This window comes from Eucyclogobius newberryi, unplaced genomic scaffold (assembly GCF_026437365.1).
Source record: "Eucyclogobius newberryi isolate DKJ021-1_F unplaced genomic scaffold, fEucNew1.0.hap1 SCAF_22, whole genome shotgun sequence".
NCBI lineage: Eukaryota > Metazoa > Chordata > Actinopteri > Gobiiformes > Gobiidae > Eucyclogobius > Eucyclogobius newberryi.
The window spans coordinates 21,431,258-21,459,091 of NW_027315857.1; the positions used below are offsets into that span (position 1 = coordinate 21,431,258).

The 27,834-nt window shown below is 39.8% G+C and overlaps 1 protein-coding gene across 1 annotated transcript; it reads left to right on the forward strand.

Moving 5' to 3' along the window:
- Positions 1-27,834, forward strand: LOC140372033 (zinc finger protein RFP-like). The gene is made up of 15 exons (XM_072459288.1): positions 1-47; positions 2,277-2,418; positions 2,583-2,814; positions 3,528-3,853; positions 6,833-6,937; positions 7,063-7,158; positions 7,994-8,227; positions 9,075-9,222; positions 9,510-9,557; positions 9,635-9,661; positions 10,970-11,034; positions 11,753-11,863; positions 14,146-14,264; positions 27,462-27,558; positions 27,667-27,834. Exons 2-15 carry the CDS (start codon positions 2,278-2,280, stop codon positions 27,817-27,819), a joined length of 1,902 nt encoding a protein of 633 aa, XP_072315389.1. The 5' UTR covers positions 1-47; position 2,277; the 3' UTR covers positions 27,820-27,834.

A 27,834-nucleotide genomic window follows, 5' to 3' on the forward strand; every position in this document is an offset into this window, starting at 1 on the left:
GAAGTGAAGCATCCGGCAAGTCCAGAGCAAGAGAACCCAAAGGATAGGTACGGTGCAAGATGTTACGCTTGATTAACAACTAATATTTCAATCTGTGTTATTGTTTTTTTTAATGTTCATTTGGACTACGCGCATAGGCCAAAGTCTGTTTAAAAACGCTTTAGCACTGATTTAATCCCTCTTCGCTCCTTGTAAATGTTTTAGATCTGGTTTAGTCCCGATCTGGACCTGGTTTAGTGTTTGCTTGAACCTGATCTGGCCATTTCCCGTCGCTACTCGGTTTGAAATGTTTGATTTAAGGACACACATGAGACACAATTTACATATTTCTATTTAAAGTAACAGTGCTCTTGCTTTGAGTGAAGGTTCCGATTGCTTTTATCACTGCGAGAAAGTGAATTACATGCAAAAGCGTGAGATCATTTGCAAATCTACTGTAATTTAAGTTGATTACGTCTTTCTGATGCAAAGAATATGCAATATTTTTCACAAAATTCTTTTTTTTAAACTAGATTTGATTTATTTATATTAGATACCGAAATGTATGTTGACTTTATTGATTAAAACGGTGTTGTAGACCTGATTTAGACCTGATCCAGTGTATGTTTGTATCACAATCAACAATTTGAAGTGTTTTTCCAGACTCAATAAGTGCCCTACTTTACCTGAACGCATGTCAGTGTCTCATCAACTTGAATAAACTTGTTCTTATCTGATCTGGGTGAAGGGTTAACTGGTTGAGTTCTGGTTTAGTCCTGAAATAGACCCGTTAGTAAAGTTATAGGTTTAGTCCTAGTTTAGACATTCTTTTATCCACTTATTTTATTCTTTTAAACCTATTTATTGTATTTATTTGTTTTATTTTATTTGTTTTAACTTTTTGTATTTAATTTATTTAATTTATTTATTTCATTCATTTCATTCATTTCATTCATTTCATTCATTTCATTCATTTCATTCATTTTATTCATTTCATTCATTTTATTCATTTTATTTATTTTATTTATTTTTTAAATTTTTCTATTCATAACCTGGTAGAAAATTAAGAACATTGTTTATCATTTACGATGCTGACACAAAGGGAACACAGGGCTTCTGGTTCATTTACAAAAGCGCTCTGTACAAAATATCCACACAACAAAAAACAATCAAACCAAACACGTACAATTTAAGCCACATGAGCCTTTATTAAAATCCTAAATGTTTGTACTGGGACCAGTCTCACCAGTTTGAGCGAGTCCTGGAGCTGCTGGAACGTGGAGTTTTTGTGGCTTGTTAATTAAACGTTCACACACAAAATAACACTGTAAATACTTCAGTGTCAGTGTGGGAAAACTTGCCATATGAATGTCGCTCTACTTCTCCGGTCGAGCACGTTTCCTTGTTTATTTTAAATCTCGGTCGTTTTTACGTCATGGAAACGAAATGGCGACGTTGTATGTGGTTTTTCTGGTGGCACCACAGCGTTGAACCACTTATGCAACAGTCACGATTGTTTTCTGTACATGTTTGGAAGTCACGTGTTTACCAGGCTTTAATGTTATCATGTGAAAGTGTATGATACAAGAGGAGCAGTGGGGAAGTGAATGATGTTGTAGAAATGATGTTGTAGAAACACTGTGGGACATGCCCAGAAAAGGTGTCCAGGAACATATGCCCGAGCCGAGCAGCAGCTCTATTCTGAGCTCCTTCAGTGTGGCTGAGCTGTTCCCCCTGTCTCCCTGGCTGTGCCAGTGAACAGAAGCAATCACAAGGGGCCTGAAAATGTGAAAAATATGCAACTGAAAATGTGCATTTATAGCCACCTCTTCATAGAATGAGTTTTATGCCATTTTGTATCTTTAGAGAGAGAGAGAAGGAGGGAGCACCCCACAAAAGACACCACAAGGGACACGGTTGAAAGCCTTCTCCAGATCCATAAAGCACATTTGGACAGTGGCAAAGCCCATGACAGCACACAGCTTCTCCCCATGGCAACAGCAAAGAGAGAAGCGCTCAGCCTTCTATATAAATGACAATCCTTGCCAACGTCGCGATCATATTACAAGGATCAATATTCTGTAATTTTATTTTCATTTTAGTTGCAATGAAACTGAGTAAAGATAGCCTGGCCAGGCCTTTCTATTTGTATTCCATACTGAGAAAAGTCTGATATGGCTTATTAGCCAGTAACATGCATGAAACATCAGTGCTGAGCGCACAAACAAACAAGTGCATTTTAATCCCTGTAGATAAACTGTGATTGTACACGTGTGCTTTACTCTCTGTCGGTGCAGAATGTCTCTGGACGGTAGTTTCCTCACAGACGATGAGTTCCTGTGCTCCATCTGTCTGGACCTGTTCACAAACCCCGCCTCCACGCCGTGCGGGCACAGCTTCTGCCTGCACTGCATCAGCACGTACTGGGAGGGCATCAAGGTGAGCCAACAAACGCTGCAATCAAACATATCTGTTAGTGAAGACGGATCCACTGTATGAGGCACAATCTGTGGATCATCTCGCTCAAAAGGACTCAGGTTACTGCTGTTCTTCTTGCAGCCAGCAGGGGGAGATGTGACACTCCATTGTCTTGTTTGGCTCAGGTCTGCCAGTGTCCTTTGTGCAAGAAGACGTACTACAAGAAGCCCGATCTGCAGATAAACCGCACACTGCAAGAGATCACGGAGCAGTTCAAGTCCATGAGAGAAGATCGAATCGAAGGAGTGAAGGAGGCGCAGCAAGGACGCGGGAGATCGCACCATCACCACAAGAACCTGCTCAACCAGCTGCAGAAGAAACTGACCAAGTCCTTCCACCCCCAGCACCACCGACCGAGTGAGACGCTGACATGAAGCAAAACCCACTTTTATGAGCTTTTAATGACGTTGTACTGGTTTTCCCTCATCATTAGCTTATACAGAGCGGTTATTTTGAGTAAATTATTATTGTCATTTTGTCTTCATATGATTAAAAAAACAGAAAAAACTAATAAAATAAAAATAATTAAAACAGATATAAAAAATAAAACTGAAATAGAGTGGCCCACAAAACAAAAACACAAAAGCCAGGCATCTGTCAATTTTCAAGATTAATGAAGACGTTAATTTTCCATTTTTGAAAAGATATCATCAGCTCCTGTCATTTTATTCATTTATTCATTCACTTCGCCCTCCGTATAAACGCCGCACACACCCACAGATACGTTAAAACGAGGCTGAGTACACATGAACCACTTGAGGAAGCGCCATAGGAGGAGCCGTCTGCACCAGGAGCCGAGAGTTGGCACAGACACAGGGCCCGGAAGTGAGACGAAGTCCCCCAAACTGCAGGAATCAAACAAAAAAAACACTTTGGGCACATATATGAGGCGCCAATAGCACTGTAAGAAGGTTAAAAGCTCTGAAAAGTCGATTTTGCATGATATGAGACCTTTAAACACGCTAACGTTCTCTGCAGCTCCCTTGAAGTCCTTAAAATGTACTTTTACTGCAGTACATTTGTTCCACGTGTCTGTTCAAGTCTAATTTGACCTTCGCCCTCCTCCACAGAGAGCGGTCAGCTGGTCTCCTCTCTCCCGGAGTCCCATAGTTTACCTCACCCCGACAGCTCGTCCCCCTCCGGTTACACCTACTCGCCCCCTCGTTGGCCCGGCTCCTCCCTCCCCAGGCAGGGCTCCTCCTCCCTCCCTAGGTACGGCTCCTCCTCCCTGGACAGCTCCCCGCTCTCCTGTTCCCCCCGGAGCGGCTCTCCCGCTCCCCCTCAGCCTCGGCCGCGGAGGCTCAGACAGGCCCCGAGTCAGAGGCGCTTCACCCTGAGCGGGGCCGGCGATGTCAAGAACCTGCCCCTCTGCGACGCACACAACCGGGCCATCATGGTGAGTGGGACCGGCGAGGTGGAGCAGACGAGACGGTGGGTTCTGTTCTTGTAGGGTACAAAACGTTCATCCATAACCACCTGGCTCCAGTTTGAATGGAAGACGATTCAATTCTAGGGCCCATGTTTACAGTGTTCCAGCATTCCATGAAATCAAACTTTTCAAACTGGAAATTAAAAGGTTAAACAGGTGATAAATGATACGAATTTGATCATTTGGCCCAAAGACGACTACAATTTAGTCAAGACTATTGCAACTTTAGACAAGACTACTGCAACTTTAGGCAAGACTACTGCAACTTTAGACAAGACTACTGCAACTTTAGGCAAGACTACTGCAACTTTAGACAAGACTACTGCAACTTTAGACAAGACTACTGCAACTTTAGGCAAGACTACTGCAACTTTAGGCAAGACTACTTCAACTTTAGACAAGACTACTACAACTTTAGGCAAGACTATTGCAACTTTAGGCAAGACTACTTCAACTTTAGACAAGACTACTGCAACTTTAGGCAAGACTACTGCAACTTTAGGCAAGACTACTACAATTTAGGCAAGACTATTGCAACTTTAGGCAAGACTACTTCAACTTTAGACAAGACTACTGCAACTTTAGGCAAGACTATTGCAACTTTAGGCAAGACTACTTCAACTTTAGACAAGACTACTGCAACTTTAGGCAAGACTACTTCAACTTTAGGCAAGACTACTGCAACTTTAGGCAAGACGACTGCAACTTTAGGCAAGACTACTACAATTTAGGCACGACTACTACAACTTTTAGGCAAGATTACTACAACTTTAGGCAAGACTACTACAACTTTAGGCAAGACTATTGCAACTTTAGGCAAGACTACTTCAACTTTAGGCAAGACTACTGCAACTTTAGGCAAGACTACTGCAACTTTAGGCAAGACTACTGCAACTTTAGGCAAGACGACTGCAACTTTAGGCAAGACTACTGCAACTTTAGGCAAGACTACTACAATTTAGGCACGACTACTACAACTTTTAAGCAAGACTACTACAACTTTAGGCAAGACTATGGCAACTTTAGGCAAGACTACTGCAACTTTAGGCACGACTACTACAACTTTTAGGCAAGACTACTACAACTTTAGGCAAGACTATGGCAACTTTAGGCACGACTACTACAACTTTTAGGCAAGACTACTACAACTTTAGGCAAGACTACTACAACTTTAGGCAAGACTACTACAACTTTAGGCACGACTACTACAACTTTTAGGCAAGACTACTGCAACTTTAGGCAAGACTATGGCAACTTTAGACAAGACTACTGCAACTTTAGGCACGACTACTACAACTTTTAGGCAAGACTACTACAACTTTAGGCAAGACTATTGCAACTTTAGGCAAGACTATTGCAACTTTAGGCAAGACTATTGCAACTTTAGGCAAGATTACTACAAAGCCTTTGGGCAAAACAACTACAACTTTAGGCTAGACTACTACAACCTTTAGGCAAGACTACGGTAACTTTAGGCAAGACTATTGCAACTTTAGGCAAGACTACTGCAACTTTAGGCAAGACTACTACAACCTTTAGGCAAGACTACAAATTTAGTCAAGACTACTGTAACTTTAGACAATACTAATACAACTTTAGGCAAGACTACTGCAACTTTAGGCAAGATTACTACAACATTCAGGCAAGATTACTACAACTTTAGACAAGATTACTACAACTTTAGGCAAGACTACTACAACTTTAGGCAAGACTATTGCAACTTTTAGGCAAGACTACTACAACTTTAGGCAAGATTACTACAACTTTAGACAAGACTACTGCAACTTTAGGCAAGACTACTGCAACTTTAGGCAAGACTACTACAACTTTAGGCAAGATTACTACAACTTTAGACAAGATTACTGCAACTTTAGGCAAGACTACTACAACTTTAGGTAAGATTACTACAACTTTAGACAAGATTACTGCAACTTTAGGCAAGACTACTGCAACTTTAGGCAAGATTACTACAACTTTAGACAGGATTACTGCAACTTTAGGCAAGACTACTACAACTTTAGGCAAGACTACTGTAACTTTAGGCAAGACCACTGCAACTTTAGGCAAGATTACTACAACTTTAGACAAGACTACTGCAACTTTAGGCAAGACTACTGCAACTTTAGGCAAGACGACTGCAACTTTAGACAAGATTACTGCAACTTTAGGCAAGACTACTACAACTTTAGGTAAGATTACTACAAGTTTAGACAAGACTACTGCAACTTTAGACAAGACTACTGCAACTTTAGGCAAGACGACTGCAACTTTAGACAAGACGACTGCAACTTTAGGCAAGACTACTGCAACTTTAGGTAAGATTACTACAACTTTAGACAAGACTACTGCAACTTTAGACAAGACTACTGCAACTTTAGGCAAGATTACTACAACTTTAGACAAGACTACTGCAACTTTAGGCAAGACTACTGTAACTTTAGGCAAGACTACTGCAACTTTAGGCAAGATTACTACAACTTTAGACAATATTACTGCAACTTTAGGCAAGACTACTACAACCTTTAGGCAAGACTACAAATTTAGACAAGACTACTGTAACTTTAGACAATACTAATACAACTTTAGGCAAGACTACTGCAACTTTAGGCAAGATTACTACAACTTTAGACAAGATTACTGCAACTTTAGGCAAGACTACTGCAACTTTAGGCAAGACTACTACAACCTTTAGGCAAGACTACAAATTTAGACAAGACTACTGTAACTTTAGACAATACTAATACAACTTTAGGCAAGACTACTGCAACTTTAGGCAAGATTACTACAACTTTAGACAAGATTACTGCAACTTTAGGCAAGACTACTGTAACTTTAGGCAAGACTACTGCAACTTTAGGCACGACTACTACAACATTCAGGCAAGACTACTACAACTTTATACAAGACTACTTCCACCTCCTAATCTGTTTATGTTCCTCCTCTAAGCTTTACTGTCAGACCGATCAGATGTGTATTTGTCCTGAGTGTGAGGAGCAGGAGCATCCCGACCACGACGTCATCAGCATCGAGGCCCAGTGGAAGGAGTCCAAGGTACTACTACTGCTGCTGCTGCTGCTGCTGCTGCTGCTGCTGCTGCTGCTGCTGCTGCTGCTGCTGCTGCTGCTGCTATCAATGCGTCTACTTCCACCTTTTGTGACTTTGTTGTTTGCTTTTAGGTGCATTTGAGCTCGTTGGAGCAAGAGGTAGAAGGAATGATCAGCGAGCGCGTTGCCAAACTGGCTGAGATCAGAACAGCTACGTCCAGACTAGAGGTGAATAAAAACACCTCCTGGTTTATATATGTTTTACTTTTGCCTACTCATTTTCAAACATTGTACCATTTCTTTTATTAACTTGTCTCTATATGTACTTTTTACTAGATGTATGACTAATTGTAAGTGCATCAAACAACTTATTGTTTTAGGTTTTAACCATGTTCTAACATTCTTCCGTCACCAAAAACACACCTGGAGTAGCATTTCGCTTCTTTCACGCTAGTTTGATGAATCCTGGTTAGAAACTCCTCTCTTCTCCGACCTTCAAAAACACTCTGTTCTGAATCGACTTGATCTGTGGCGTTTTCTCGATCTGTGACGTGGCTCTGACAATCTTCTCAGTCCATAATCATCTCCAGACTCGTTCTGAGCATTTCCCCCCCGTCTAAACACGATCACTACAACTGCGCGGCCACCTAGCATCTCCGAGAAAACATTCCCGTCGTTCATTAATAACCTGTGTAATTCCCTCTGCAGCCTGTAGATGGTTCCAAAACTCAGCTAGCAAACAACTCCGTGGCCGGGTGCACACGCAGCCTGGCATATGTGCACTCCGCTCAGCCACCGACCGGCACTTTGATGCTATATTTCGACATGTAAGGGGAGAAACGAGGAAAACGCATCACAGAACAAAGACACAAGACAAGGTTGTTTAACGTGTGTTGCCTGAAGATACGAGCTGTCAGCGTTCTGCAAAACCGGTTTCGTTTCTATGTAATTTAGTCGAGTCTGAGAAACGGGTCACGTTTCAAGCTTTCAACCATGTCATCGGAAACACACCTGGGCTTCGCGTTTGCTTTTAAAGACTTCTTCTTCTTCGTCCCTCTCTCAGCTCTCGGTCCAGAGGCAGACGGCCGGCAGCTTGTCCCTGTTCTCCGCGCTGGTCGCCGCCGTGGAGCGCGCCCAGTGCGACCTGCTAGAGACTCTGGAGATCAAGCGCCGGGCGGCAGAACTACAGGCCGAAGCCTCGTCGCGACAGATCCAGCTGGAGCTCGACCAACTCAGGACGCGACAGGCCCAACTCCAGGAGCTGAGTCGGACCGATGACCACATCCATGGACTTAAGGTACCGCACCGCCGCCGGGTGGTGAGTTAGTCCAAACCGGGTGTGTTCATGTTCTGCCTTGTGTTGCTGTGGCAGAGTGGTTACCCTGCCTCTCAGTACGAAGGCTCTGGAAGATATTTAGGTCTTTATCATGGATTTATATCACGGTCAGTAGGTTAACTCACACTCATCAATGCAATAACGTACAAAAAAGCACTTGGAAGACTTTCAAATCTCTTGTCATTCTCATCCATGTATATAAACAAAGACACTATGAATTAAAGTTACTAGCATTTTAGCATTTAGGTACAGCATATAGGCCGCTGGACACCTGTGTTTCTCCTGAGGGGCATCAATAAACGTATATCTATCTATACATCTATCTACATCCGGCATCCGAGGGAACGCCCACTAACGGACCTCTGTGTTTCGATACTAGTTTAAGTATCGATTCGGTTTTCGATACGTGTGACATCACTGTGCGGGAGGCAAATCATTCACTTGAATCTAGAGCTCTGTCACCCACTGTTCAACTACAACGACCAGAGCAAAGATGGGACTTTGTGAAGTACATGCATTTTCCCATTCCTCGTCCGTCAAAACAAAATTACCCCCTTTTTTCCCCGTTTATTTTAAATATATTTAGTAGATTGGCTGTCCAAGTCATAATGCGTTTGTATAATTTAGTTATTATTCCCCTTAAAAGTTCTGACATGATCAAATTCTAGGTCATCTGTCCTTCAAATATACTTAATTCAGCAGGAAACTTCTTAAAAGTGGTGAAAAGTAGTGTTTCCAACTGTATCTATCTATAAAGAGCAAAGATGTCTGCAGGCTGTTACATCGGTCCTGTCTTCTCTCTTCCCAGACGCTTCCCTCGCTCTCGACTCCTCCCCCGGTCTCCGACTGGACCCGCCTCGGCTTGAACTTTGACCTGGGGGCGGAGTCGGTGTACCGCTCTCTGTCGCTTCAGCTGCAGGAGTTTCTGGACAAGCTTCGGACCGTCGCAGAGACAGGTCAGGCATTGTATTTATTTCTATAATTTTATTTGTTATTATTTTATTATTATTTGTACTTATTTTATTCATTTATTTTATTCTTTAATTGTATGTATGTATTTTATTTATGTATAATTTAATTATTTTAGCTAGACTTATCCCATATATTTTATGTATTTATATTATTTTATTTGTACTTATTTAATTTGTACTCATTTAATTTGTACTTATTTTATTTATTTCATTTATTAAAATTATTGTATTTATTTTTATTCATTAATAATCTGTGTTACTCACCACAAAAGGTTTTCCCGACACCGTCACCGAGTCCAGTCTGGTACAAGCTCCGCCCAGTGAGTCCACGTCACGCTGAAAACGTTTGTTTACTTCAGTCTATCGATGTTTACCTGTGTTTTTATGGTCGTTTTAGGAGAGAGAGGGATTCAGGACTACGCCGGTACGAAACAAGACGACAGACACACAGACACACACACACACACACACACACACACAGACACAGAGACACACACACGCACACAAACACACAGACACATACACACACAGACACAGAGACACACACACGCACACACAAACACACAAACACACAAACACAGACAGACACAGAGACACACACACGCACACACAAACACACAGACACATACACACACAGACACACAGACACACACACGCACACACAAACACACAAACACACACAGACACAGAGACACACACACGCACACACAAACACACAGACACATACACACACAGACACAGAGACACACACACGCACACACAAACACACAAACACACAAACACAGACAGACACAGATACACACACACACACACGCACACACACACACACAGACACACAGACACACACAGACAAATACACACACACACACAGACACACACAGACACACACACACACACACAGACAGACAGACACACACACACACACACACAGACAGACACACACACACACACACACACAGACAGACAGACACACACACACACAGACAGACACACACACACAGACACAGACACACAGACAGACACACACACACAGACACACACACACAGACACACACAAGCGATACATTTAAAACTTAGCACTTTCCATTTGTATGGGTTTCAAATATAAGCAATTATGGCAAGTTTTACTCATAAAATGCCCCGTTTTAAATGAAAACATGACATAATGAAAAACGTATAATACATTCTCTAAAATAAAAAAATAAAATAAAAATTCAAAGTTTAAGATTTTCTCTATTCACCTGCAGCCGGACACATTTTTAAAATGTATTTTTTTGTTGTTTGTTGTCTAAAAGTATGTCGTGGTTTAACATTTGTGTTATATTTTAGTTTAATTTATATTGCACAAAAAATACACTATAAAAAAATGAGATAAAAAGGCAAAAAAAAAACACAAAATGAAGAATGTTAAAAAATAATCATAAAATAACCATAATAAATTAAACTGTTTTTTTTTTTTATTATTTTATTATATGGGGTTTAAAACAAATCCAGCTTTTCTTTGTTTTAAAGATACAAATTTAGTGCGTTGATTTTTTTTTTTTTATACAGGCACAGACTTATAGAGATGTAATTATGTCAAATGTATTGTCTTGAAAAAAATGTGAGAATGGAATTAGAGGAAATAAGAAAAATCTAAAAAAATAAATAAAAAAATCGATTCTACACAAAAAAACGTTTATTTTCTCACCTAAACTTGCTGTAAATATATTGCACGTTTACGTTCCGACAGTGGACGTGACTCTGGACGTGAACACGGCTCATCCTCGCCTCATTCTGTCTGAAGACTTGAAGAGTGTGAGTAAAAACATCTTTAGCTGACCAAAAATGATAAATTTGTCTCTTATTTGGCGATTTCAGAATGAGCCCGTCACAATAATTACAACATCGAATTTTTGTTGATTAAATGACAGAAAAAAACAATATATCCGGGGCTAAATATTTGTGTTTTGTTTCATTCTTTTTCCTGCGTACATTTTCACGTTTTCTTTTCACTTTGAACAAGATTTTCAGCAAAATTTCAGCTAATTTGGGTGAAAACTTTTGTGACTCATTATCGACTTAACGAGCCACAAAAGCGTTTCATTTTTTCGATTTATTCACCGCGGCTCATGTTTTTAACGATGGCGCACGGTTTACTTTAAAGTTTCAAAATCATCGCTTCTTATTGTTTCTGGAGCGACAAATTCAATTCAACAATTTGTCGTCGTGAAATCAGAATATTATGGCGCAATTTAGAGGAAAAAACAGAAAACATTTTATCTATTGAACATTGCGACTTTTTGAATGCATTTTTAACTAAATATAGGTTGAAATATGGCGACTGAAGGCTCCGAGATGTAGAATATTTCATAATAAAGTGTATTATTGGATTGTTTTTTGACATTTTCATTTAATAACGCTGCTATCTTTGTAATTAAAAGCTCTTTGCACATTTTCATAGTTTCCATGGCGACGCTGCAGGTTTCATAGTCTGTGGATGTGTGAGTGATGTTGCTGTGATTGTTCTGCTCAGGTGCGCTTCAGCGAGCGCGCTCAGCTGCTGCCCAATAATCCCGAGCGCTTTGACCGAGTCGTGTGCGTTTTGGGACAACAGGAAATCTGCTCCGGGCGACACTACTGGGAGGTCTGACTTTACACGCTTTTATCAGGGCCAAAGCAGGTCTAAACTAGGTCTACACCAGGACTAAACCAGGACTAATCCAGGACTAAAACAGGACTAAACCAGGACTAAAGCAGGTCTGAACTAGGTCTACACCAGGACTAAACCAGGACTAATCCAGGACTAAAACAGGACTAAACCAGGACTAAAGCAGGTCTGAACTAGGTCTACACCAGGACTAAACCAGGACTAATCCAGGACTAAAACAGGACTAAACCAGGACTAAAGCAGGTCTGAACTAGGTCTACACCAGGACTAAACCAGGACTAATCCAGGACTAAAACAGGACTAAACCAGGACTAAACCAGGACTAAACCAGGACTAAACCAGGACTAATCCAGGACTAAAACAGGACTAAACCAGGACTAAACCAGGACTAAACCAGGACTAAACCAGGACTAATCCAGGACTAAAACAGGACTAAACCAGGACTAAACCAGGACTAAACCAGGACTAAACCAGGATTAAACCAGGACTAAAACAGGACTAAACCAGGACTAAAGCAGGTCTGAACTAGGTCTACACCAGGACTAAACCAGGACTAATCCAGGACTAAAACAGGACTAAACCAGGACTAAACCAGGACTAAACCAGGACTAATCCAGGACTAAAACAGGACTAAACCAGGACTAAACCAGGACTAAACCAGGACTAAACCAGGACTAATCCAGGACTAAAACAGGACTAAACCAGGACTAAACCAGGACTAAACCAGGACTAAAGCAGGTCTGAACCAGGTCTGAACCAGGACTAAACCAGGACTAAACCAGGTCTAAACCAGGACTAAAGCAGGTCTGAACCAGGACTAAACCAGGACTAAACCAGGATTAACCCAGGACTAAAACATGACTAAACCAGGTCTGAACTAGGTCTACACCAGGACTAAACCAGGACTAACCCAGGACTAAAACAGGACTAAACCAGGTCTAAACCAGGACTAAACCAGGACTAAAACAGATCTATACCAGGACTAAACCAGGACTAAACCAGGACTAAACCAGGACTAAAACAGATCTATACCAGGACTAAACCAGGACTAAACCAGGTCTACACCAGGACTAAACCAGGTCTAAAACAGATCTATACCAGGACTAAACCAGGACTAAACCAGGACTAAACCAGGACTAAAGCAGGTCTGAACCAGGACTAAACCAGGATTAAACCAGGACTAAACCAGGTCTGAACTAGGTCTACACCAGGACTAAACCAGGACTAACCCAGGACTAAAACAGGACTAAACCAGGTCTAAACCAGGACTAAACCAGGACTAAAACAGATCTATACCAGGACTAAACCAGGACTAAACCAGGACTAAACCAGGACTAAACCAGGTCTACACCAGGTCTAAAACAGATCTATACCAGGACTAAACCAGGACTAAACCAGGACTAAACCAGGTCTACACCAGGACTAAACCAGGACTACACCAGGACTAAACCAGGACTAAACCAGGTCTACACCAGGACTAAACCAGGACTAAAACAGGTCTACAGCAGGACTAAACCAGGACTAAACCAGAACTAAACCAGGTCTAAACCAGGTCTACACCAGGACTAAAACAGGACTAAAACAGGTCTAAAACAGATCTACACCAGGTCTACACCAGGACTAACCAGGACTAAAACAGGTCTAAAACAGATCTACACCAGGTCTACACCAGGACTAAACCAGGACTAAACCAGGACTAAAACAGGACTAGAACAGGTCTAAAACAGGTCTAAAACAGGTCTAAAACAGGTCTAAATTTGAGCCATATTTTTACTTAACAATTAGTTGTTGTAGAAGTTACTTTTAACCAGCAGAAGGCGTCAATTCTCCATAAATAAATCTACTTCGATGTTCATGAACAGATACAGACAATATACCTCAACATGTCCTGGTTTAGTCCTGGTTTAGACCTGGTTTAGACCTAGTTTAGACCTGGTTTAGTCCTGGTTTAGACCTGGTTTAGTCCTGGTTTAGACCTGGTTTAGTCCTGGTTTAGACCTGGTTTAGACCTGGTTTAGACCTGGTTTAGTCCTGGTTTAGTCCTGGTTTAGACCTGGTTTAGTCCTGGTTTAGACCTGGTTTAGTCCTGGTTTAGACCTGGTTTAGTCCTGGTTTAGACCTGGTTTAGACCTGGTTTAGACCTGGTTTAGACCTGGTTTAGTCCTGGTTTAGTCCTGGTTTAGACCTGGTTTAGTCCTGGTTTAGACCTGGTTTAGACCTGGTTTGGACCTGGTTCACATTCAAACCCTGTGTTTCAGGTGGAAGTCGGGGGTAAGACGGACTGGGACCTGGGCGTGGCCAAAAGGACCATAAACAGGAAGGGCAAACTGGAGGTGACACCTGCAAATGGATACTGGTTCCTCAGCCTCCGGGACAAGTACGAATCTACACTGCTCGTCACTTGTACTTCAGAGTTCTTTACTTGTACTTCAGTGTTCTTCACTTGTACTTCAGTGTTCTTCACTTGTACTTCAGTGTTCTTCACTTGTACTTCAGTGTTCTTCACTTGTACTTCAGTGTTCTTCACTTGTACTTCAGTGTTCTTCACTTGTACTTCAGTGTTCTTCACTTGTACTTCAGTGTTCTTCATTCATTCACCAGGTCTACACCAGGACTAAACCAGGACTAAACCAGGACTAAACCAGGTCTACACCAGGACTAAACCAGGACTAAACCAGGACTAAACCAGGTCTACACCAGGACTAAACCAGGACTAAACCAGGACTAAACCAGGACTAAACCAGGTCTTGTATTTCAGTGTTCTTCATTTGTACTTCAGTGTTCTTCATTTGTACTTCAGTGTTCTTCACTTGTACTTCAGTGTTCCTCACTTGTACTTCAGAGTTCTTCACTTGTACTTCAGTGTTCTTCACTTGTACTTCAGTGTTCTTCACTTGTACTTCAGTGTTCTTCACTTGTACTTCAGAGTTCTTCACTTGTACTTCAGTGTTCCTCACTTGTACTTCAGAGTTCTTTACTTGTACTTCAGTGTTCCTCACTTGTACTTCAGTGTTCTTCACTTGTACTTCAGTGTTCTTCATTTGTACTTCAGTGTTCTTCACTTGTACTTCAGTGTTCCTCACTTGTACTTCAGAGTTCTTTACTTGTACTTCAGTGTTCCTCACTTGTACTTCAGTGTTCTTCACTTGTACTTCAGTGTTCTTCATTTGTACTTCAGTGTTCTTCACTTGTACTTCAGAGTTCTTCACTTGTACTTCAGTGTTCCTCACTTGTACTTCAGTGTTCTTCACTTGTACTTCAGAGTTCTTCACTTGTACTTCAGTGTTCCTCACTTGTACTTCAGAGTTCTTTACTTGTACTTCAGTGTTCCTCACTTGTACTTCAGTGTTCTTCACTTGTACTTCAGTGTTCTTCACTTGTACTTCAGTGTTCTTCACTTGTACTTCAGTGTTCTTCACTTGTACTTCAGTGTTCTTCACTTGTACTTCAGTGTTCCTCACTTGTACTTCAGAGTTCTTCACTTGTACTTCAGTGTTCTTCACTTGTACTTGAGTGTTCTTCACTTACTTCAGTGTTCTTTACTTGTACTTCAGTATTCTTCACTTGTACTTCAGTGTTCTTCACTTGTACTTTCCGTGTTCTTCACTTGTACTTCAGTGTTCTTCACTTGTACTTCAGTGTTCTTCACTTGTATTTCAGTGTTCTTCACTTGTACTTCAGTGTTCCTCACTTGTACTTCAGAGTTCTTCATTTGTACTTCAGAGTTCTTCACTTGTACTTCAGTGTTCTTCATTTGTACTTCAGTGTTCTTCACTTGTACTTCAGTGTTCTTCACTTGTACTTCAGTGTTCTTCACTTGTATTTCAGTGTTCTTCACTTGTACTTCAGTGTTCTTCACTTGTATTTCAGTGTTCTTCACTTGTACTTCAGTGTTCTTCACTTGTACTTCAGAGTTCTTCACTTGTACTTCAGTGTTCCTCACTTGTACTTCAGAGTTCTTTACTTGTACTTCAGTGTTCCTCACTTGTACTTCAGTGTTCTTCACTTGTACTTCAGAGTTCTTCACTTGTACTTCAGTGTTCCTCACTTGTACTTCAGAGTTCTTTACTTGTACTTCAGTGTTCTTCATTTGTACTTCAGTGTTCTTCACTTGTACTTCAGTGTTCTTCACTTGTACTTCAGTGTTCTTTACTTGTACTTCAGTGTTCTTCACTTGTACTTCAGTGTTCTTCACTTGTACTTCAGTGTTCCTCACTTGTACTTCAGAGTTCTTCACTTGTACTTCAGTGTTCTTCACTTGTACTTGAGTGTTCTTTACTTGTACTTCAGTGTTCTTCACTTGTACTTCAGTGTTCTTCACTTACTTCAGTGTTCTTTACTTGTACTTCAGTATTCTTCACTTGTACTTGAGTGTTCTTCACTTACTTCAGTGTTCTTTACTTGTACTTCAGTGTTCTTCACTTGTACTTCAGTGTTCTTCACTTGTACTTCAGTGTTCTTCACTTGTACTTCAGTGTTCTTCACTTGTACTTCAGTGTTCTTTACTTGTACTTCAGTGTTCTTCACTTGTACTTCAGTGTTCTTCACTTGTACTTCAGTGTTCCTCACTTGTACTTCAGAGTTCTTCACTTGTACTTCAGTGTTCTTCACTTGTACTTCAGTGTTCCTCACTTGTACTTCAGTGTTCTTCACTTGTACTTGAGTGTTCTTCACTTACTTCAGTGTTCTTTACTTGTACTTCAGTATTCTTCACTTGTACTTCAGTGTTCTTCACTTGTACCTTCACTTGTACTTCAGTGTTCTTCACTTGTACTTCAGTGTTCTTCACTTGTACTTCAGTGTTCTTCACTTGTACTTCAGTGTTCTTCACTTGTACTTCAGTGTTCCTCACTTGTACTTCAGTGTTCTTCACTTGTACTTGAGTGTTCTTCACTTACTTCAGTGTTCTTTACTTGTACTTCAGTATTCTTCACTTGTACTTCAGTGTTCTTCACTTGTACCTTCACTTGTACTTCAGTGTTCTTCACTTGTACTTCAGTGTTCTTCACTTGTACTTCAGAGTTCTTCACTTGTACTCCAGAGTTCTTCACTTGTACTCCAGAGTTCTTCACTTGTACTTCAGTGTTCTTCACTTGTACTTCAGTGTTCTTCACTTGTACTTCAGTGTTCTTCACTTGTACTTCAGTGTTCTTCACTTGTATTTCAGTGTTCTTCATTTGTACTTCAGTGTTCTTCACTTGTACTTCAGTGTTCTTCACTTGTACTTCAGTGTTCTTCACTTGTACTTCAGTGTTCTTCATTTGTACTTCAGTGTTCTTCACTTGTACTTCAGAGTTCTTCATTTGTACTTCAGTGTTCTTCACTTGTACTTCAGAGTTCTTCACTTGTACTTCAGTGTTCTTCACTTGTACTTCAGAGTTCTTCACTTGTACTTCAGTGTTCTTCACTTGTACTTCAGTGTTCTTCACTTGTATTTCAGTGTTCTTCATTTGTACTTCAGAGTTCTTCACTTGTACTTCAGTGTTCTTCATTTGTACTTCAGTGTTCTTCACTTGTACTTCAGAGTTCTTCACTTGTACTTCAGTGTTCCTCACTTGTACTTCAGAGTTCTTTACTTGTACTTCAGTGTTCCTCACTTGTACTTCAGTGTTCTTCACTTGTACTTCAGAGTTCTTCACTTGTACTTCAGTGTTCCTCACTTGTACTTCAGAGTTCTTCACTTGTACTTCAGTGTTCTTCACTTGTACTTCAGTGTTCTTCACTTGTATTTCAGTGTTCTTCATTTGTACTTCAGTGTTCTTCACTTGTACTTCAGTGTTCTTCACTTGTACTTCAGAGTTCTTCACTTGTACTTCAGTGTTCCTCACTTGTACTTCAGAGTTCTTTACTTGTACTTCAGTGTTCCTCACTTGTACTTCAGTGTTCTTCACTTGTACTTCAGTGTTCTTCACTTGTATTTCAGTGTTCTTCATTTGTACTTCAGTGTTCTTCACTTGTACTTCAGTGTTCTTCACTTGTACTTTAGTGTTCTTCACTTGTACTTCAGTGTTCTTCACTTGTACTTCAGTGTTCTTCACTTGTACTTCAGTGTTCTTCACTTGTACTTCAGTGTTCTTTACTTGTACTTCAGTGTTCTTCACTTGTACTTCAGTGTTCCTCACTTGTACTTCAGAGTTCTTCACTTGTACTTCAGTGTTCTTCACTTGTACTTGAGTGTTCTTCACTTACTTCAGTGTTCTTTACTTGTACTTCAGTAGTCTTCACTTGTACTTGAGTGTTCTTCACTTACTTCAGTGTTCTTTACTTGTACTTCAGTGTTCTTCACTTGTACTTCAGTGTTCTTCACTTGTACTTCAGTGTTCTTCACTTGTATTTCAGTGTTCTTCACTTGTACTTCAGTGTTCCTCACTTGTACTTCAGAGTTCTTCACTTGTACTTCAGTGTTCTTCACTTGTACTTCAGTGTTCTTCACTTGTACTTCAGTGTTCTTCACTTGTACTTCAGTGTTCTTCACTTGTATTTCAGTGTTCTTCACTTGTACTTCAGTGTTCTTCACTTGTACTTCAGTGTTCTTCACTTGTACTTCAGTGTTCTTCATTTGTACTTCAGTGTTCTTCACTTGTACTTCAGAGTTCTTCATTTGTACTTCAGTGTTCTTCACTTGTACTTCAGAGTTCTTCACTTGTACTTCAGTGTTCTTCACTTGTACTTCAGTGTTCTTCACTTGTACTTCAGTGTTCTTCACTTGTACTTCAGAGTTCTTCACTTGTACTTCAGTGTTCCTCACTTGTACTTCAGAGTTCTTTACTTGTACTTCAGTGTTCTTCACTTGTACTTCAGTGTTCTTCACTTGTACTTCAGTGTTCTTCACTTGTATTTCAGTGTTCTTCATTTGTACTTCAGTGTTCTTCACTTGTACTTCAGTGTTCTTCACTTGTACTTCAGTGTTCTTCACTTGTATTTCAGTGTTCTTCATTTGTACTTCAGTGTTCTTCACTTGTACTTCAGTGTTCTTCACTTGTACTTCAGTGTTCTTCACTTGTACTTCAGTGTTCTTCACTTGTACTTCAGTGTTCTTCACTTGTACTTCAGTGTTCTTTACTTGTACTTCAGTGTTCTTCACTTGTACTTCAGTGTTCTTCACTTGTACTTCAGTGTTCCTCACTTGTACTTCAGAGTTCTTCACTTGTACTTCAGTGTTCTTCACTTGTACTTGAGTGTTCTTCACTTACTTCAGTGTTCTTTACTTGTACTTCAGTATTCTTCACTTGTACTTGAGTGTTCTTCACTTACTTCAGTGTTCTTTACTTGTACTTCAGTGTTCTTCACTTGTACTTCAGTGTTCTTCACTTGTACTTCAGTGTTCTTCACTTGTACTTCAGTGTTCTTCACTTGTATTTCAGTGTTCTTCATTTGTACTTCAGTGTTCTTCACTTGTACTTCAGTGTTCTTCACTTGTACTTCAGTGTTCTTCACTTGTACTTCAGTGTTCTTCATTTGTACTTCAGTGTTCTTCACTTGTACTTCAGAGTTCTTCATTTGTACTTCAGTGTTCTTCACTTGTACTTCAGAGTTCTTCACTTGTACTTCAGTGTTCTTCACTTGTACTTCAGTGTTCTTCACTTGTACTTCAGTGTTCTTCACTTGTACTTCAGTGTTCTTCACTTGTACTTCAGAGTTCTTCACTTGTACTTCAGTGTTCCTCACTTGTACTTCAGAGTTCTTTACTTGTACTTCAGTGTTCTTCATTTGTACTTCAGTGTTCTTCACTTGTACTTCAGTGTTCTTCACTTGTACTTCAGTGTTCTTCACTTGTACTTCAGAGTTCTTCACTTGTACTTCACTGTTCTTCACTTGTATTTCAGTGTTCTTCACTTGTACTTCAGAGTTCTTCACTTGTACTTCAGAGTTCTTCACTTGTACTTCACTGTTCTTCACTTGTACTTCAGTGTTCTTCACTTGTACTTCAGTGTTCTTCACTTGTACTTCAGAGATCTTCACTTGTACTTCAGAGTTCTTCACTTGTACTTCAGTGTTCTTCACTTGTACTTCAGTGTTCTTCACTTGTACTTCAGTGTTCTTCACTTGTACTTCAGTGTTCTTCACTTGTACTTCAGTGTTCTTCACTTGTACTTCAGTGTTCTTCACTTGTACTTCAGTGTTCTTCACTTGTACTTCAGTGTTCTTCACTTGTACTTCAGTGTTCCTCACTTGTACTTCAGAGTTCTTCACTTGTACTTCAGTGTTCTTCACTTGTACTTGAGTGTTCTTCACTTACTTCAGTGTTCTTTACTTGTACTTCAGTATTCTTCACTTGTACTTCAGTGTTCTTCACTTGTACTTTCCGTGTTCTTCACTTGTACTTCAGTGTTCTTCACTTGTACTTCAGTGTTCTTCACTTGTATTTCAGTGTTCTTCACTTGTACTTCAGTGTTCCTCACTTGTACTTCAGAGTTCTTCACTTGTACTTCAGTGTTCTTCATTTGTACTTCAGTGTTCTTCACTTGTACTTCAGTGTTCTTCACTTGTACTTCAGTGTTCTTCACTTGTACTTCAGTGTTCTTCACTTGTACTTCAGAGTTCTTCATTTGTACTTCAGTGTTCTTCACTTGTACTTCAGTGTTCTTCACTTGTACTTCAGTGTTCTTCACTTGTACTTCAGAGTTCTTCACTTGTACTTCACTGTTCTTCACTTGTACTTCAGTGTTCTTCACTTGTACTTCAGTGTTCCTCACTTGTACTTCAGAGTTCTTCACTTGTACTTCAGTGTTCTTCACTTGTACTTGAGTGTTCTTCACTTACTTCAGTGTTCTTTACTTGTACTTCAGTATTCTTCACTTGTACTTCAGTGTTCTTCACTTGTACTTTCCGTGTTCTTCACTTGTACTTCAGTGTTCTTCACTTGTACTTCAGTGTTCTTCACTTGTATTTCAGTGTTCTTCACTTGTACTTCAGTGTTCCTCACTTGTACTTCAGAGTTCTTCACTTGTACTTCAGTGTTCTTCATTTGTACTTCAGTGTTCTTCACTTGTACTTCAGTGTTCTTCACTTGTACTTCAGTGTTCTTCACTTGTACTTCAGTGTTCTTCACTTGTACTTCAGAGTTCTTCATTTGTACTTCAGTGTTCTTCACTTGTACTTCAGTGTTCTTCACTTGTACTTCAGTGTTCTTCACTTGTACTTCAGAGTTCTTCACTTGTACTTCACTGTTCTTCACTTGTATTTCAGTGTTCTTCATTTGTACTTCAGTGTTCTTCACTTGTACTTCAGTGTTCTTCACTTGTACTTCAGTGTTCTTCACTTGTATTTCAGTGTTCTTCATTTGTACTTCAGTGTTCTTCACTTGTACTTCAGTGTTCTTCACTTGTACTTCAGTGTTCTTCACTTGTACTTCAGTGTTCTTCACTTGTACTTCAGTGTTCTTCACTTGTACTTCAGTGTTCTTTACTTGTACTTCAGTGTTCTTCACTTGTACTTCAGTGTTCTTCACTTGTACTTCAGTGTTCCTCACTTGTACTTCAGAGTTCTTCACTTGTACTTCAGTGTTCTTCACTTGTACTTGAGTGTTCTTCACTTACTTCAGTGTTCTTTACTTGTACTTCAGTATTCTTCACTTGTACTTGAGTGTTCTTCACTTACTTCAGTGTTCTTTACTTGTACTTCAGTGTTCTTCACTTGTACTTCAGTGTTCTTCACTTGTACTTCAGTGTTCTTCACTTGTACTTCAGTGTTCTTCACTTGTATTTCAGTGTTCTTCATTTGTACTTCAGTGTTCTTCACTTGTACTTCAGTGTTCTTCACTTGTACTTCAGTGTTCTTCACTTGTACTTCAGTGTTCTTCATTTGTACTTCAGTGTTCTTCACTTGTACTTCAGAGTTCTTCATTTGTACTTCAGTGTTCTTCACTTGTACTTCAGAGTTCTTCACTTGTACTTCAGTGTTCTTCACTTGTACTTCAGTGTTCTTCACTTGTACTTCAGTGTTCTTCACTTGTACTTCAGTGTTCTTCACTTGTACTTCAGAGTTCTTCACTTGTACTTCAGTGTTCCTCACTTGTACTTCAGAGTTCTTTACTTGTACTTCAGTGTTCCTCACTTGTACTTCAGTGTTCTTCACTTGTATTTCAGTGTTCTTCACTTGTACTTCAGTGTTCCTCACTTGTACTTCAGAGTTCTTCACTTGTACTTCAGTGTTCTTCATTTGTACTTCAGTGTTCTTCACTTGTACTTCAGTGTTCTTCACTTGTACTTCAGTGTTCTTCACTTGTACTTCAGTGTTCTTCACTTGTACTTCAGAGTTCTTCATTTGTACTTCAGTGTTCTTCACTTGTACTTCAGTGTTCTTCACTTGTACTTCAGTGTTCTTCACTTGTACTTCAGAGTTCTTCACTTGTACTTCACTGTTCTTCACTTGTACTTCAGTGTTCTTCACTTGTACTTCAGTGTTCCTCACTTGTACTTCAGAGTTCTTCACTTGTACTTCAGTGTTCTTCACTTGTACTTGAGTGTTCTTCACTTACTTCAGTGTTCTTTACTTGTACTTCAGTATTCTTCACTTGTACTTCAGTGTTCTTCACTTGTACTTTCCGTGTTCTTCACTTGTACTTCAGTGTTCTTCACTTGTACTTCAGTGTTCTTCACTTGTATTTCAGTGTTCTTCACTTGTACTTCAGTGTTCCTCACTTGTACTTCAGAGTTCTTCACTTGTACTTCAGTGTTCTTCATTTGTACTTCAGTGTTCTTCACTTGTACTTCAGTGTTCTTCACTTGTACTTCAGTGTTCTTCACTTGTATTTCAGTGTTCTTCATTTGTACTTCAGTGTTCTTCACTTGTACTTCAGTGTTCTTCACTTGTACTTCAGTGTTCTTCACTTGTACTTCAGTGTTCTTCACTTGTACTTCAGTGTTCTTCACTTGTACTTCAGTGTTCTTTACTTGTACTTCAGTGTTCTTCACTTGTACTTCAGTGTTCTTCACTTGTACTTCAGTGTTCCTCACTTGTACTTCAGAGTTCTTCACTTGTACTTCAGTGTTCTTCACTTGTACTTGAGTGTTCTTCACTTACTTCAGTGTTCTTTACTTGTACTTCAGTATTCTTCACTTGTACTTGAGTGTTCTTCACTTACTTCAGTGTTCTTTACTTGTACTTCAGTGTTCTTCACTTGTACTTCAGTGTTCTTCACTTGTACTTCAGTGTTCTTCACTTGTACTTCAGTGTTCTTCACTTGTATTTCAGTGTTCTTCATTTGTACTTCAGTGTTCTTCACTTGTACTTCAGTGTTCTTCACTTGTACTTCAGTGTTCTTCACTTGTACTTCAGTGTTCTTCATTTGTACTTCAGTGTTCTTCACTTGTACTTCAGAGTTCTTCATTTGTACTTCAGTGTTCTTCACTTGTACTTCAGAGTTCTTCACTTGTACTTCAGTGTTCTTCACTTGTACTTCAGTGTTCTTCACTTGTACTTCAGTGTTCTTCACTTGTACTTCAGTGTTCTTCACTTGTACTTCAGAGTTCTTCACTTGTACTTCAGTGTTCCTCACTTGTACTTCAGAGTTCTTTACTTGTACTTCAGTGTTCCTCACTTGTACTTCAGTGTTCTTCACTTGTATTTCAGTGTTCTTCACTTGTACTTCAGTGTTCCTCACTTGTACTTCAGAGTTCTTCACTTGTACTTCAGTGTTCTTCATTTGTACTTCAGTGTTCTTCACTTGTACTTCAGTGTTCTTCACTTGTACTTCAGTGTTCTTCACTTGTACTTCAGTGTTCTTCACTTGTACTTCAGAGTTCTTCATTTGTACTTCAGTGTTCTTCACTTGTACTTCAGTGTTCTTCACTTGTACTTCAGTGTTCTTCACTTGTACTTCAGAGTTCTTCACTTGTACTTCACTGTTCTTCACTTGTACTTCAGTGTTCTTCACTTGTACTTCAGTGTTCCTCACTTGTACTTCAGAGTTCTTCACTTGTACTTCAGTGTTCTTCACTTGTACTTGAGTGTTCTTCACTTACTTCAGTGTTCTTTACTTGTACTTCAGTATTCTTCACTTGTACTTCAGTGTTCTTCACTTGTACTTTCCGTGTTCTTCACTTGTACTTCAGTGTTCTTCACTTGTACTTCAGTGTTCTTCACTTGTATTTCAGTGTTCTTCACTTGTACTTCAGTGTTCCTCACTTGTACTTCAGAGTTCTTCACTTGTACTTCAGTGTTCTTCATTTGTACTTCAGTGTTCTTCACTTGTACTTCAGTGTTCTTCACTTGTACTTCAGTGTTCTTCACTTGTACTTCAGTGTTCTTCACTTGTACTTCAGAGTTCTTCATTTGTACTTCAGTGTTCTTCACTTGTACTTCAGTGTTCTTCACTTGTACTTCAGTGTTCTTCACTTGTACTTCAGAGTTCTTCACTTGTACTTCACTGTTCTTCACTTGTATTTCAGTGTTCTTCATTTGTACTTCAGTGTTCTTCACTTGTACTTCAGTGTTCTTCACTTGTACTTCAGTGTTCTTCACTTGTATTTCAGTGTTCTTCATTTGTACTTCAGTGTTCTTCACTTGTACTTCAGTGTTCTTCACTTGTACTTCAGTGTTCTTCACTTGTACTTCAGTGTTCTTCACTTGTACTTCAGTGTTCTTCACTTGTACTTCAGTGTTCTTTACTTGTACTTCAGTGTTCTTCACTTGTACTTCAGTGTTCTTCACTTGTACTTCAGTGTTCCTCACTTGTACTTCAGAGTTCTTCACTTGTACTTCAGTGTTCTTCACTTGTACTTGAGTGTTCTTCACTTACTTCAGTGTTCTTTACTTGTACTTCAGTATTCTTCACTTGTACTTGAGTGTTCTTCACTTACTTCAGTGTTCTTTACTTGTACTTCAGTGTTCTTCACTTGTACTTCAGTGTTCTTCACTTGTACTTCAGTGTTCTTCACTTGTACTTCAGTGTTCTTCACTTGTATTTCAGTGTTCTTCATTTGTACTTCAGTGTTCTTCACTTGTACTTCAGTGTTCTTCACTTGTACTTCAGTGTTCTTCACTTGTACTTCAGTGTTCTTCATTTGTACTTCAGTGTTCTTCACTTGTACTTCAGAGTTCTTCATTTGTACTTCAGTGTTCTTCACTTGTACTTCAGAGTTCTTCACTTGTACTTCAGTGTTCTTCACTTGTACTTCAGTGTTCTTCACTTGTACTTCAGTGTTCTTCACTTGTACTTCAGTGTTCTTCACTTGTACTTCAGAGTTCTTCACTTGTACTTCAGTGTTCCTCACTTGTACTTCAGAGTTCTTTACTTGTACTTCAGTGTTCCTCACTTGTACTTCAGTGTTCTTCACTTGTACTTCAGTGTTCTTCACTTGTACTTCAGTGTTCTTCACTTGTACTTCAGTGTTCTTCACTTGTACTTCAGTGTTCTTCACTTGTACTTCAGTGTTCTTCACTTGTACTTCAGTGTTCCTCACTTGTACTTCAGAGTTCTTCACTTGTACTTCAGTGTTCTTCACTTGTACTTGAGTGTTCTTCACTTACTTCAGTGTTCTTTACTTGTACTTCAGTATTCTTCACTTGTACTTCAGTGTTCTTCACTTGTACTTTCCGTGTTCTTCACTTGTACTTCAGTGTTCTTCACTTGTACTTCAGTGTTCTTCACTTGTATTTCAGTGTTCTTCACTTGTACTTCAGTGTTCCTCACTTGTACTTCAGAGTTCTTCACTTGTACTTCAGTGTTCTTCATTTGTACTTCAGTGTTCTTCACTTGTACTTCAGTGTTCTTCACTTGTACTTCAGTGTTCTTCACTTGTACTTCAGTGTTCTTCACTTGTACTTCAGTGTTCTTCACTTGTACTTCAGAGTTCTTCATTTGTACTTCAGTGTTCTTCACTTGTACTTCAGTGTTCTTCACTTGTACTTCAGTGTTCTTCACTTGTACTTCAGAGTTCTTCACTTGTACTTCACTGTTCTTCACTTGTATTTCAGTGTTCTTCACTTGTACTTCAGAGTTCTTCACTTGTACTTCAGAGTTCTTCACTTGTACTTCACTGTTCTTCACTTGTACTTCAGTGTTCTTCACTTGTACTTCAGTGTTCTTCACTTGTACTTCAGAGATCTTCACTTGTACTTCAGAGTTCTTCACTTGTACTTCAGTGTTCTTCACTTGTACTTCAGTGTTCTTCATTTGTACTTCAGTGTTCTTCACTTGTACTTCAGTGTTCTTCACTTGTACTTCAGTGTTCTTCACTTGTACTTCAGTGTTCTTCACTTGTACTTCAGTGTTCTTCACTTGTACTTCAGTGTTCTTCACTTGTACTTCAGTGTTCCTCACTTGTACTTCAGAGTTCTTCACTTGTACTTCAGTGTTCTTCACTTGTACTTGAGTGTTCTTCACTTACTTCAGTGTTCTTTACTTGTACTTCAGTATTCTTCACTTGTACTTCAGTGTTCTTCACTTGTACTTTCCGTGTTCTTCACTTGTACTTCAGTGTTCTTCACTTGTACTTCAGTGTTCTTCACTTGTATTTCAGTGTTCTTCACTTGTACTTCAGTGTTCCTCACTTGTACTTCAGAGTTCTTCACTTGTACTTCAGTGTTCTTCATTTGTACTTCAGTGTTCTTCACTTGTACTTCAGTGTTCTTCACTTGTACTTCAGTGTTCTTCACTTGTACTTCAGTGTTCTTCACTTGTACTTCAGTGTTCTTCACTTGTACTTCAGAGTTCTTCATTTGTACTTCAGTGTTCTTCACTTGTACTTCAGTGTTCTTCACTTGTACTTCAGTGTTCTTCACTTGTACTTCAGAGTTCTTCACTTGTACTTCACTGTTCTTCACTTGTATTTCAGTGTTCTTCACTTGTACTTCAGAGTTCTTCACTTGTACTTCAGAGTTCTTCACTTGTACTTCACTGTTCTTCACTTGTACTTCAGTGTTCTTCACTTGTACTTCAGTGTTCTTCACTTGTACTTCAGAGATCTTCACTTGTACTTCAGAGTTCTTCACTTGTACTTCAGTGTTCTTCACTTGTACTTCAGTGTTCTTCATTTGTACTTCAGTGTTCTTCACTTGTACTTCAGTGTTCTTCACTTGTACTTCAGAGTTCTTCACTTGTACTTCAGAGTTCTTCACTTGTACTTCAGTGTTCTTCACTTGTACCTTCACTTGTACTCCAGTGTTCTTCACTTGTACTTCACTGTTCTTCACTTGTACTTCAGTGTTCTTCACTTGTACTTCAGTGTTCTTCATTTGTACTTCCGTGTTCTTCACTTGTACTTCAGTGTTCTTCACTTGTACTTCAGAGTTCTTCACTTGTACTTCAGAGTTCTTCACTTGTACTTCAGTGTTCTTCACTTGTACCTTCACTTGTACTCCAGTGTTCTTCACTTGTACTTGAGTGTTCTTTACTTATACTTCAGTGTTCTTAACTTGTACTTCAGTGTTCTTCACTTGTACTTCAGTGTTCTTCACTTGTACTTCAGAGTTCTTCACTTGTACTTCAGAGTTCTTCACTTGTACTTCAGTGTTCTTCACTTGTACCTTCACTTGTACTCCAGTGTTCTTCACTTGTACTTGAGTGTTCTTTACTTATACTTCAGTGTTCTTAACTTGTACTTCAGTGTTCTTCACTTGTACTTCGTAGGAAGAGCTACGCCTTCAGAACGCAGCCCTCCACCGACGTAGACCTGGCGCTCCATCCCCACAAGATCGGCGTCTTTGTGGACTACGACCACGGACAGGTGCATGGTGGGATACCTGGTTCATGCGTCGCCCTCTCCAGATCCGACTGGGCACCGCGGTGTCGTCCGCGCCGTCTTTTCTAACCGTAAACCTTCTTCTCTTTGCAGGTGTCTTTTTACAACGTCGACACCAAACTGCACATCTACACCTTCCACGACTCGTTCGGCGACAGCATTTTCCCGTTTTTTAGCCCCTGCACGAATAAAAACGGGAAAAACGACGCGCCGCTGATCATCACCCCGGTGAGCGCGGAGTATTGACGCCTGTGTCGGAGT